The sequence below is a fragment of the Stegastes partitus genome, unplaced genomic scaffold (genome assembly GCF_000690725.1).
Source record: "Stegastes partitus isolate 25-593 unplaced genomic scaffold, Stegastes_partitus-1.0.2 Scaffold781, whole genome shotgun sequence".
Taxonomy (NCBI): Eukaryota; Metazoa; Chordata; class Actinopteri; family Pomacentridae; genus Stegastes; species Stegastes partitus.
In genome coordinates this window covers 65,733-76,875 of record NW_007578512.1, presented here as the reverse complement: position 1 = coordinate 76,875, position 11,143 = coordinate 65,733, and the positions used below count along the sequence as shown (strand labels likewise).

The 11,143-nt window shown below is 41.4% G+C and overlaps 3 protein-coding genes and 1 long non-coding RNA gene across 4 annotated transcripts in view; all 4 read left to right on the top strand.

Annotated features, from left to right (window-relative positions):
* LOC103364809 (uncharacterized) overlaps positions 1–1,003 on the top strand; it is a gene marked incomplete at its 5' end in the record, with an annotated part of 19,784 nt that extends 18,781 nt beyond the window's left edge. The window contains 2 exons of the mRNA XM_008292069.1: positions 504–761; positions 993–1,003. Coding sequence (XP_008290291.1) covers positions 504–761; positions 993–1,003 — 269 coding nt within the window. The remainder of the gene's footprint in view (positions 1–503; positions 762–992) is intronic.
* A 968-nt stretch (positions 1,004–1,971) lies between these two features.
* On the top strand, positions 1,972–2,561 carry LOC103364798 (uncharacterized). The gene is made up of 2 exons (XR_520571.1): positions 1,972–2,050; positions 2,190–2,561. It is a non-coding gene; the product is annotated as an uncharacterized LOC103364798 (long non-coding RNA).
* A 745-nt stretch (positions 2,562–3,306) lies between these two features.
* Positions 3,307–7,634, top strand: btr33 (bloodthirsty-related gene family, member 33). The gene is made up of 7 exons (XM_008292068.1): positions 3,307–3,876; positions 3,976–4,071; positions 5,520–5,753; positions 5,925–6,072; positions 6,215–6,241; positions 6,966–7,111; positions 7,203–7,634. Exons 1-7 carry the CDS (start codon positions 3,307–3,309, stop codon positions 7,632–7,634), a joined length of 1,653 nt encoding a protein of 550 aa, XP_008290290.1.
* A 1,760-nt stretch (positions 7,635–9,394) lies between these two features.
* rpgrip1 (RPGR interacting protein 1) overlaps positions 9,395–11,143 on the top strand; it is an 11,585-nt gene continuing 9,836 nt past the window's right edge. Inside the window, 5 exon segments of the mRNA XM_008292067.1 lie at positions 9,395–9,541; positions 10,192–10,245; positions 10,384–10,504; positions 10,710–10,915; positions 11,007–11,110. Of these exon segments, the coding sequence (XP_008290289.1) occupies positions 9,454–9,541; positions 10,192–10,245; positions 10,384–10,504; positions 10,710–10,915; positions 11,007–11,110 (573 nt within the window). The 5' untranslated portion in view covers positions 9,395–9,453.

Genomic DNA, 11,143 nt, shown 5'->3' with positions numbered 1-11,143 from the left:
TCTGTGTTTGAGAACGTCAGAAGCAGTGGAGTCACCATTACTGCAGTCACTGGTGAGATAATTAACTTTCATGGTGTGTATGGAACTAGGCACAGTGATATTGTTGTTGTCTTATTTTTGTTTCCTTTAAAACCTAGTGTAAAACTGAACCAGTTATACAACATAAATTATGTTGTTGCATCCAACTTGAAGAGAGTCACTGACCAGTAAACAGCAGCTGGCAGTTTAGATTTAACATAAACGTATGATTAAAAGCAAGACCAAAGGACAACGACTTTTTCAATGGCATCCAGTTAGTGGCAGTGATTGGGCATAAACAGGTACAGCAGGTAGATGGTGACAGATGATGTTCACTGAGATGTGTGATATCAGTCACTACACCTTGAAGCTAACCTATAAGTGATTCAGGATGTATCAGTGCAAACAGCCAAAAGGAGTACATTTCATTTTTAATTAGTTTCTTGTTTTATTACAATCATGTCGCTGCTCTTTTTCATTCTCAGCTCCTCAAAATGCAGAAGGCTTCAAATTTTCAAGCCGAAATGAGACCAGCGTCACCCTGCAGTGGAATAAAGTGAACAACAATGTCAGCTTCATTCTGCTATTTAATGGGACAGAGACAAACTTCAATGCACCAGCTGGAGATGGACCAATAAATCACACAGTCTCATCTCTCACTATTGGAACTAAATACACATTCACTCTGTTCTCTGTGTTTGAGAACATCAGAAGCAGTGGAGTCACCATTACTGCAGTCGCTGGTAAGATGTCTGGCTTTATTAATTTTGTAGTCTACCAGCTTTTCTCGTTCACACTTGGCAAGATGATTTACAGACAGTTTCACTCGTGGTTTGTGAGCTTCATGCGAGTTAGCATCAGCAAACAAAATCTTAACTTTGCAATTTGGGCAGCTACAGAACAGGTTTCTGTGTTGATCTATATCGTGGTTACATTTGAAAATATTTTCTCTTCCTCCTTTCTGATCTTAACAGCTACTTTTTAGTTTTAGGTTGCATTTCCTTGTTCCTTGATAACTTCTGAGCTCTCTGTCTGTTCTGTGCAGTCACATTTTTGAGCATATTTAGTTTATTTTTCATTTTAATATCATAATTTTAAAATGTTATTTAGTATCATATCATGTACGTTATGTTGTGGAGATAGATAGACAGATAGAAAGGTATGAACAAAATATGAATTCATCCTAACATATTCTTCTTTCCATGTAAACTCACACCAACCTTGACTTTCCATCCTACAACAAAAGGACCCAGTAAGTATATGCACCTCTTCTTTGAATTTGACAAAAAAAAAAGTTCATTGTTGAACAGAAACTAGGCTATTGTTGTTTTAAAAGCAGAGAGTGAACTCACAATTTTATAAATGCAGAAAACACATCTAGTAGTTATAACAACTAACATAATCGGATTACGTAAAGACATTATTTGTTTATTCTGATGTAAATATAGTGTTTTTTTCTATTTATTATATATTTAAAATGGGGCTGCAAGGTGTCTCGGTGGTTAGCACCGTTGCCTCGTAACAAGAAGGTCACCGGTTCGCGTCCCGGTGAGGACACCCGGGATCTTTCTGCGTGGAGTTTGCATGTTCTCCCCGTGCAGCGTGGGTTCTCCGGCTTCCTCCCACACAGTCCAAAACATGTTGAGGTTAATTGGTGATTCTAAATTGTCCGTAGGTGTGAATGTGAGTGTGCTTGGTTGTCTGTCTCTAAGTGTGGCCCTGTGATAGACTGGTGACCTGTCCAGGGTGTCTCCTGCCTTCACCCTAATTCAGCTGGGATAGGCTCCAGCCCCCTGTGACCGTCGTGAGGATTAAGCGGTGTATAGATAATGGATGGATGGATATTTAAAATGATGTTAAATACAAAGTTATACAAATGGAATACTCCATGTCAGTATTTTACACTGAGATGTTGTTATTTTATCTAACATAATGTGTTTTCATGTCCACAGATTATGTTGTCGGACTGAACATCAAATTAAAGTCAGTGAATCCACTGTCAGAGTCAGACATTGAGAATGCTTTGGCGGAGGTGAGTCTTGTCAAAAGCAGCTCACAGTCATGTTTCATTCAAATCATATGCAAGTCATGTTTTTAATCCAGTATTTACACACAAAATTTTGATTGTGTCCTTTTTTTACTTTTTTTTTTTTTTTTTTTTTTAAATCTAGCTCTTCAGACGATACGGTTTGCCACCAGAACTGTTGTCCCTGAAGATTCGATCCATTGAGTCGTGAGACCAATGAAGACAAGACGAGATAAAATGAAGGAAAACTTTGCACATTCTGAAATTGCTTTCCTTGAAGAGAACAAAAACACAAATGATGTAAAGCTTTGGAAAATCATTATGAAACATCACCGTGTGCGTTTTATGTAGCAGTATCAGGGATCATACTTTGTCTTTTTTGTAACTCTACCTAGATTGGAAATTGTGAAGTATTTTTTCAGCATTAAAATTGTACTGTAATATTATTGTATTGTGTTGGTTAAATTGTTTTGTATATTTTTGCCAATTAGAAATAAAGTGACAAATGTGACTCGTTCAGGTGCTTTCATGTTGTTGCTCAGTCCAATACAAATACAACACCAGTCCATAACACACTACAAACACCTGCCTCGCAATACAAATCCAGTAACACACCTGATCCAGACTTAACTCCTCCCACAATGAAACAACATGCAAAAGCTCTGAAGAGAAAAAAAAAAAAAAAGAGTACCAGAGGGAGTGGTAGCAGCACAGTGGGAAGGACTTTGTCTTCACAGCCACAATGCTAGTGTTTGCCTTCGCTACCTCAGAGGTCAACTTTCACATTCAGTAAACAGGTAAGACCAAGACAAAATCATAGATGAATATCTTTTGAGAATTCTGATTCTGTAAATGCTGATGTTTCTGCTTTGTTTTATGCCACACAAATGTATATTCAAAGCCACTGGGTTTCTGATTCCTGGTGGCGTGTGCAGTGTGTTATGGGAAAGTGGTGTGCTGATACATTTGCATGATGATGAATTACACAGTGTTGAAAAGAGGAGGCATGGTGGAGTTTCATTTCCAGTGGTGGTTCATGCTAATGTTGCAGAGCGAGTGAGAGGCCGAGTCACGTGACCATGCAGCTGGACTTTGGCCAGTGGGCAGCTTTGAATTCTTTAAGCCAGTGATAAGGATGTTCAGATGTGTGTGGCTGTAGTAGAAGTGCTTTGAAAAACTCTCTGGTCTCTAATTTGTAAATGTTTTCATGTTGCCAAGACTTATTATCAGTAAGCTGATGTTCTTTCTTTCATCCAAAGGTCATGGCCTCCCCCAGCGTCCTTCTGTCCGAGGTGCAGTTTCAGTGTTGCATCTGTCAGGATGTTTTCTCTGAGCCTGTCTCCATCCCCTGCGGTCACAGCTTCTGCTTCACCTGCATCACATCACTCTGGGATGACAGCCCCGCCATCAGCTGTCCCAAATGCCAGACGGTGTTCGAGGGGCGCCCGGAGCTGTGTGAAAACTCCTTCGCCAAGGAAATGTCAGAGCAGATCCGAGCGAGAAGGTGGAACGGTGTGACGTCGGCGCCAGGGAAACCCGTACGTTGTGACGTGTGCGTGGGAAAACAAACGAAGGCCCTGAAGTCCTGCCTCGTGTGTCTGACTTCGTACTGCGAGAGTCACCTGGAGCCCCACCTGAGAGTCGCCACCTTGAAGATTCACAAGCTGATCGAGCCGGTGGCGACGCTGGAGAACAGGATGTGTAAAAAGCACCAAAGGCTCATGGAGCTGTTCTGCAGGAGCGATCAGAGGAGCGTTTGTGTGCTGTGCACCGAGACAGACCACCGCTGTCACGACACCGTCCCAGTGGAACGAGAAAGCCAGGAGAGGAAGGTGAGGGGTTAAATTCCATAGTGCCTGTCATTTAAAGTTCAGTTAGATTCCAACTTTGATTGCAGCTTTTTGGTCTGTTTATCCTGTTTTGATGTTCAGGCTCAGATGAAAAGGATCGAGGCTGATGTCGAGCAGATGATCAAGGACAGACTGCAGAAAGTGGAGGAGGTCAAACTGTCTGTGGAGCTCAGCAAAGTGAGTTGACATGAGATCAGAATGGCTGCATGTTTCCTGGAAGAACTGCAGCTTAAGCAGTCTTTGTAGAAAATGTAAGAAAAGAGGCACATGTATAGAATAAAGACAAAAAGTACACATGACAGATTTAAATTTAAAGTGAGTTTTTATTTAACCTGTAAATTTCTTCTGGCTGGAAATAAACAAGAGAGAAAATATAGTAACACATTGTGTGTCACTAATTAAGTAATTGCTGACAAGCTTTCTGCATGTCTCCACTGGGGTTTTAGAAAACTCCTCTTTTGTGACGATCTCCAGGTGTTTGAGGTTGGCATCACTCTGGTTTCCTCCACAGATTCTTGGAGGGACTCAGGACCTACTGTTTTAATCATTTTCCTGACCACTTTCACTCTATGTTTTATATCACTGTCTTGTTAGAAGGTTCAGTTCTGCCCATAGGCCAAGTTTTTTCTCATGACCTTTATTTTGACAAGGTTGCCTGGTCCACTCCCTGAAACAACCCTAAAGCACTGACGTCCTCACAGTCATGTTTTATTCTGGGGATGGCATCAATGTCTAAGCTTGTCATTTTCAGTCAGAAGAAATCTATAAATAAAAATGCATTACAAATCTTCAAATGATGCATTCAGTAGTGCACAACAGAAAAGTATAATTATTTACCAACTATTTGTTATATATAAATAGTTAATTCAAAAAAATATCTGTGAGAAGTCAAACAAGAACTAGTTGTTTGCAGTGATGCCATCAAAGAACCATTTTTAGTTCCACAAAGAGCCTCTTGCCAAGAGGTTCTTTAAAGAACACCTTCTTCACAAAGTGAAAAAAAACAAAACAAAGTTGCCTCTGACAATCAGCAAAAAATGGTTCCTTTTGGTGCTAAAAAAAAAAAGTCATTCCAAAAAACGGAAATAGTTTCTTTATAAATATCACTTTCCTGACATTTCTTTGTGGACCTGCCTGGTTTTAGTTTGGTAATATTACCAGGTGAAGAATTTGCTGCATTTCTAGATTCTTTCCATGATAATAGATTTAATATTTTGGCTTCTGGACTGCTGGTTAGACAGAACTACATATCAGAAGATGTCCCACTGTTTCCTGCTGATTCATAGACCAAATGATTAACTGATTAATTGAGGAAATAATCTGCTGATCAATAGATAATAAAAATATTCTAATATTGTTTGTCGCAGCTTTAATTTTATACTATTACCAGCTACCAAACCACGTAACTCAAATGAAAATAAAACATCTTCAGTTCCTTCAGCACTATCGTCTACATAAAGACATTCAGTTGGTCGTGGTGATTTTTCTGAAAGGGCGGTAACTTAGTTTTTAAAAATATCCATGTGTAATTTTTGTAGGAATTTTTCTGCTCTAAAGATCTCCTGTTTTGTTCGTAGTGCTTCCACTTAATGAACTGATTTTTTAACCGTATTTGAATCTCGCAGGAAAACTCAAAGAGGGACATCGAGGAAAGTGTGGAGGTTTTCTCCGCTCTGTTTCGTACCCTGGAGAGAAGTCAAGCCGAGCTGGTGGAGACGATCCGGCGGAAGCAGACGGCAGCCGAACAGAGGGCTGAGAGGCTCATCAGCGAGCTGGAGCTGGAAGTCACTGAGCTGCAGAGGAGAAGAAGTGAGATGGAGCAGCTTCTTCACACTGAGGACCACCTCCATGTTGTGCAGGTCAGGAGTTTTTTCAACAGCGAGAGGGACTGTTGAAAAGAAGCATGAATGAACCTGAACACACATGATGAATAGCCTTTGCCTAATGAGAGGACGATCAATTGTCAGTGGGGTTTTTTTCTGCATTCTCCTCTTCTGTTTTCTAAAAGTCATATCTCTGGTGTTTGACAGAGGTTTCCAGCTCTCAGCTCTCCTCCGTCCGTCAAACCCTGCTCTGACATCGTTGTTCATTCACACACATGCCTGGGGGCTCTGAGGAGAGCAGTGGCCAACATTGAACAGCAGCTGCAATCAGTAATGACGAAGCTTTCTATTAGAGGTTTGAATTCTAGAAAGACTTTTTTTTTTTGGTCAGCATCACTACATTATAAGACATCTAAATATAAAATATCATGATCACAGATTAAACACATGAACGTTGTTTGCTTTATTTCTGATCACATGTTCTTATTCACCTCCAGAACATGACAAGATGCAGCAGTATGCAGGTATAACTTATCTGTCTCTGTTCTCTCTCTGTTATGTCTTTTGTCCTGTTTGAAAAATCTAAACGTGTCAGCGGGTTTCAAAATGAGAAAATAATGCAACAATGAAAATGAATATGTGAAACTCACTGGAAAATTAATTTACACTAACAAATGATTAAGTTCAAAAACAACAACAAAAACTAATGTCAGCCTATCTGAATAAACTTATGTTTAACTAATGAACAACATTATGGCAGAATGAACACAAGAAATCCTGAACTTAAGGTGCAGAAAAATATGAAACCAGTTTAATCTATTAAGCTTCAACTTAACTTTTGTTTAAAATCAATTAATCCAGAAATTTCCATTTATTTTACACAGAATGTCAAGTTGCTGTAATTACCAACATTATTATGCCAACAAAAATTAAAAGGTTTATCTAAATCAGCCAATTTTAATTTTTATCCTGCAACCATATATTTAATTAAGTGGTGGTAGCAAGTTTCCTGAACTACTTTTTATAGTGTGGCGGCTATAAATACATGTATTAATTATGTCTTTTTGAAATTAATCTGTTAATTTACTGTTAAATTGCATGCAGAGGAATATGACCAGATTTTCTAACACAGAGAGAAACTGTGATTCAGTTTCTTGCCTTAAATGATGGAAGCTAAAGATAAAAAGTAATCTATTAATAGAAATTAAAGGATAATGCAGTTCCACATAAACTCTCTGTGTCGACCAGATGATCTTCATCTGGACCCCAGGACAGCCAACCCTTGGCTGGTTCTATCAGAGGACGGAAAGCAGGTTCAGGATGGAGACGTTGAACAAAGCCTGGCTGACCTACCAGAGCGCTTTGACACAGCTCCATGTGTCCTCGCCCTCAGGGTAAATAAAGATGTGGTTTGTGTGTGAACATTACGTCGTTCTGTTCCATTCTCTGAGAAATGAATAGTGAGCGTGACCTCCTCTCCAACAGGGTTTCACCACAGGCAGGCACTACTGGGAGGTGGACGTGGGAGACAAAACAGCGTGGGATCTGGGCGTAGCTCGAGAGTCGGTCAACAGGAAGGGTTTGGTCACTCTGAGCCCAGAGGACGGGTATTGGACGGTTTGTCTGAGGAGGAACAGCGAGTACCGAGCGTGTGCAGGACAGGCCGAGCTGCTGTCGCTTCCTCAGAGGCCACAGGTTGTTGGGGTGTTTTTGGATCACGAGGATGGGATGGTGTCGTTCTTCGACGCGGAGGCCAAGTCACACATCTATTCTTTCACACGGTTCCGGTTCACCGAGGCCATGTTTCCCTTTTTTAACCCGGATATGAGTGAAAGCGGTGGCAACAAATCGCCACTAATCATCCGGCCTGTGAGTGAAATCTACGGAGACAGGGATTTAGATGACATTACTATATGATGTAACATCCATCCATCCATCCAGTATACACCGCTTAATCCTCACTAGGGTCGTGGGGGGGCTGGAGTCTATCCCAGCTGACTTAGGGCAAAGGCAGGGGACACCCTGGACAGGTGACCAGTCTATCACAGGGCTACACTTAGACACAGACAACCAAGCACACTCACATTCACACCTACAGACAATTTAGAATCACCAATTAACCTCAACATGTTTTTGGACTGTGGGAGGAAGCCAGAGAACCCGGAGACAACCCTTGCTGCAAACTCCACGCAGAAAGATCCTGGGTGTCCTCACCGGGACGCGAACCGGTGACCTTGCAGCCCTAGGATGTAACATGTGTATCATAAAACTGTTCTTGTTATTTTTTAAACTCCACAACATTATAACATTTCAAGCAGTCGCAAAGGCAAACTGTGCAACTTTCTTTGTTGTTAAATTAAATCACACTTCAGTAGCTAGCAGGAGTATGATTATTGTTGCAACAATTCATCCAGAGGTACAAATGATCTGTGTTTAAAATCACAAATGACTGATTTAGGAGTGAAAAATGTGCATACGGGGCAATAAATACTTCATCACCACAAACACTGTTGGTTTCACTTCACAACTTTTAAACACTCTTCTCTGGGATCTTTCATACAGAGGTTCAATTAGTGCCGTTCATTATTATATACTGTTCTTCGCTATCCAATGCTTCATTCCCAACAGTAAGTACTTCCACACATGGATCACATTCTGTTTCTGAATCCCACCTCTCCTTCAATAACCTGTTCTATCTATTGTATATGCTTACTCTCATCCTCCTCCCCCCTGTTTTTTCCTCCCTTCAGTTCTGCTATCCAAAGAAGCAGCATGCTGAGCACAGATCTTAGGCCTGCCTAGCTCCAATAATAGCTGTCCTCTGTCATCGCAGGCGAACCACTAAACTGACTTCAGAACACATTTTACAACCTGACGCTCGTTAATCAGATTAGCACAGAAATAGGATTAGCCTCAAGGCAGATGGCAGCACTCGGATGGACTTGAGGATTGAATATTAAGAAGAAGCATTATACACAAATGCTACACACTCATGTATGTCGCTGAACTAAATGCATGCAAACAAACACTGTGGTCATTTCAAGTTCAACACGACTGTGAATTCTTGGAAGGATTTTAACTGGAAAAGATATCTGTGAGGACTGAAAGAGGCTGAGGGAGGAAAGGCTGAAGAGGGATTAAAATTGCTGCCATCCAAGCACAAGGCGGAGACACACACATGTAGAGAGTCTGCAGGTTAGACTGGACGCCGGGATAAAGTAGGAACGCTACACATTTCATTGCATGAGGTAGAGGCTAATTGGCCGACGGATAAGGGTGAGTCACGTATTTTGTTTGCTTTGTTTTCAGTGTTGATATCTGAATGTATGTCGTAAAAATGAAGACGATATCAAATTGCAAACCGCTGTCCTACCATCAGTTTGTTCGTCTATTATAGCTGCACAGCCATGTGTGTCGAACTTGTGTTGTGGAGTTGACAGCATCTCCAGGCTTGAGCAATTATAAACTGTTGATTTTATCTGTCACTCAAAAAATGGGATTTTAAGCAGGTCATAAAATTATTCTCCTCGTGTGTTTGAAATGTCATCTTGTGTATGAGGCATTCTATCACCTACTTTAATGTACATGGCTAAATGCAGACTAAAGGCAAACACTAGATAATGAACGTGAATACAAGTCATATTTATAGTCATCTTTAATATGACCTCGCTTCACCTACTCTCCTGCTTGTAAGACTGGAGCTTCCTGATTGGCTGAGGCTGAGCGGAGGAAGGTGATGTCGCCAGTGATGGACGAGACGGCCGGGGATCTCCCGGTCAGAGATGTGGGACTGATGAGAGGGGGACTGATGCCAGCTGTCCCAGGTTGGTGTGTGTCTTTTTCTGTAATGTTTAGAAGCTTTAGTGACCAGTACCTTGGAGTTGCAGGAATTAACACCAGAGATCCTGGATAAAGAACACAAACATGATGAAAGAAACTCACAATGATCCCCTTTATATTTGATGGTCAGTAGAAGGCTGTTATAGACTTAACACAGTGGACTATTGTCTACACATTTTTAATAAATGGGCTTTAATTTTATATTTTTAAAGCATTTAATATCCTTGACTCAATTGGTAATGTGTCACAGTGTATATGGAAGGAATTTAAGAAGACTGATTATGTGTTTATCTAATCAGCAATCACTATGAGTATCCTATTCACCTTCTGCATGCATGTGCTGGGAAAGAGTTGACTTGACAGTTTGTTAGAATGTTGTCAAAATGGCTAAAATACATCCCGTTGATAACCTGCAGTCTTCCTGTGTGTATACTGCTCAAAACTACTTAATGACAGCCTACATAGTTGCCCACTGGAGACACATAAGTAATGTCTATTTTCTGATTAAAATTGTTTTCTTTAGTTTTGAGTTACAATTTAGCATCAACATTAATGGTGAGAGTGAAAAGAAGGAGTCCAGATTTTGCCATTCATTGACTGTACATTCTTGTTAATTGTGCTGCCATTTTCACAGATACTCTCCGTGATGTCAAATCCTGGAAGAAGCATCACGCCATGAAGACAAAAGGTATCAGATTTCCACTCAAATTTTCATACTGTAAATGGAAACAACACAGCGTCTTTATAACTTATGTACAGATTATTTGATCTTTATTTGATGCTACAGTTCAGTTGTGTGTACTTCTTCATGCATCTCTCGTCCCAGCAGATCCTCAGCGCCTGTTTCGGTTTCCCAGGGAGCACCTGGAGGACCTTTGCCTCCGGCTGCAGGAGGAGAACAGTGTGCTGAGACAACACACTCGCACACAAGAGCAAAGGCTGCGCAGGTAACACACAGTCTCACAGAAAGAACACCCTTTTTTACCAAGCACAGGGCACCTGGGCAAAGTAGGGCACATCTTATTTAGCTGAAATGAAAAGCTCAGTATGTAATTTAAGTAGAGAGGTTTTCCACACTTTTTACTGTAGCTACAGAAGACTGATCCTCTTTTTGCGAACTGTGGTCACTTTAACTCCTCCGCTTTGACCCAGGATGTCCGCGAGACTGATGCGTCTCCGTCAGGCCCGTCCCGGGTCCAGCGGTGTGAAGGAGAGGGACACGGAGGACACCATACAAGAACTGGAGGCCCGAGTGGCGACGCTGGAGAGCCAGAAAGGACTGCTGCAGAACAAACTCAGCCTGGCCAAGCAGCACATCATGGACCTGGGGGCTCGCACGCCGTACAAGTTCACTAAAGGTGTGTGTGGAGCAGAGTAAGAGTTTAAGAAATCTGCTGCTCCCTCTTGAATCTCTGACTTGCTTCCTTCTCTTCCTCTTTATGTTGGTAGGTAAATATCTGGAGGTGGAGGGTGGAGTCAGGAGGGCAGCCCAGACTGCACCGCCAAGATATGGCCCCACGCTGGAAGACACCAGGGCAGAGATGGAGAGATTGTAAGTGGCTAGCGTGTGAAAACATTCATGCTGC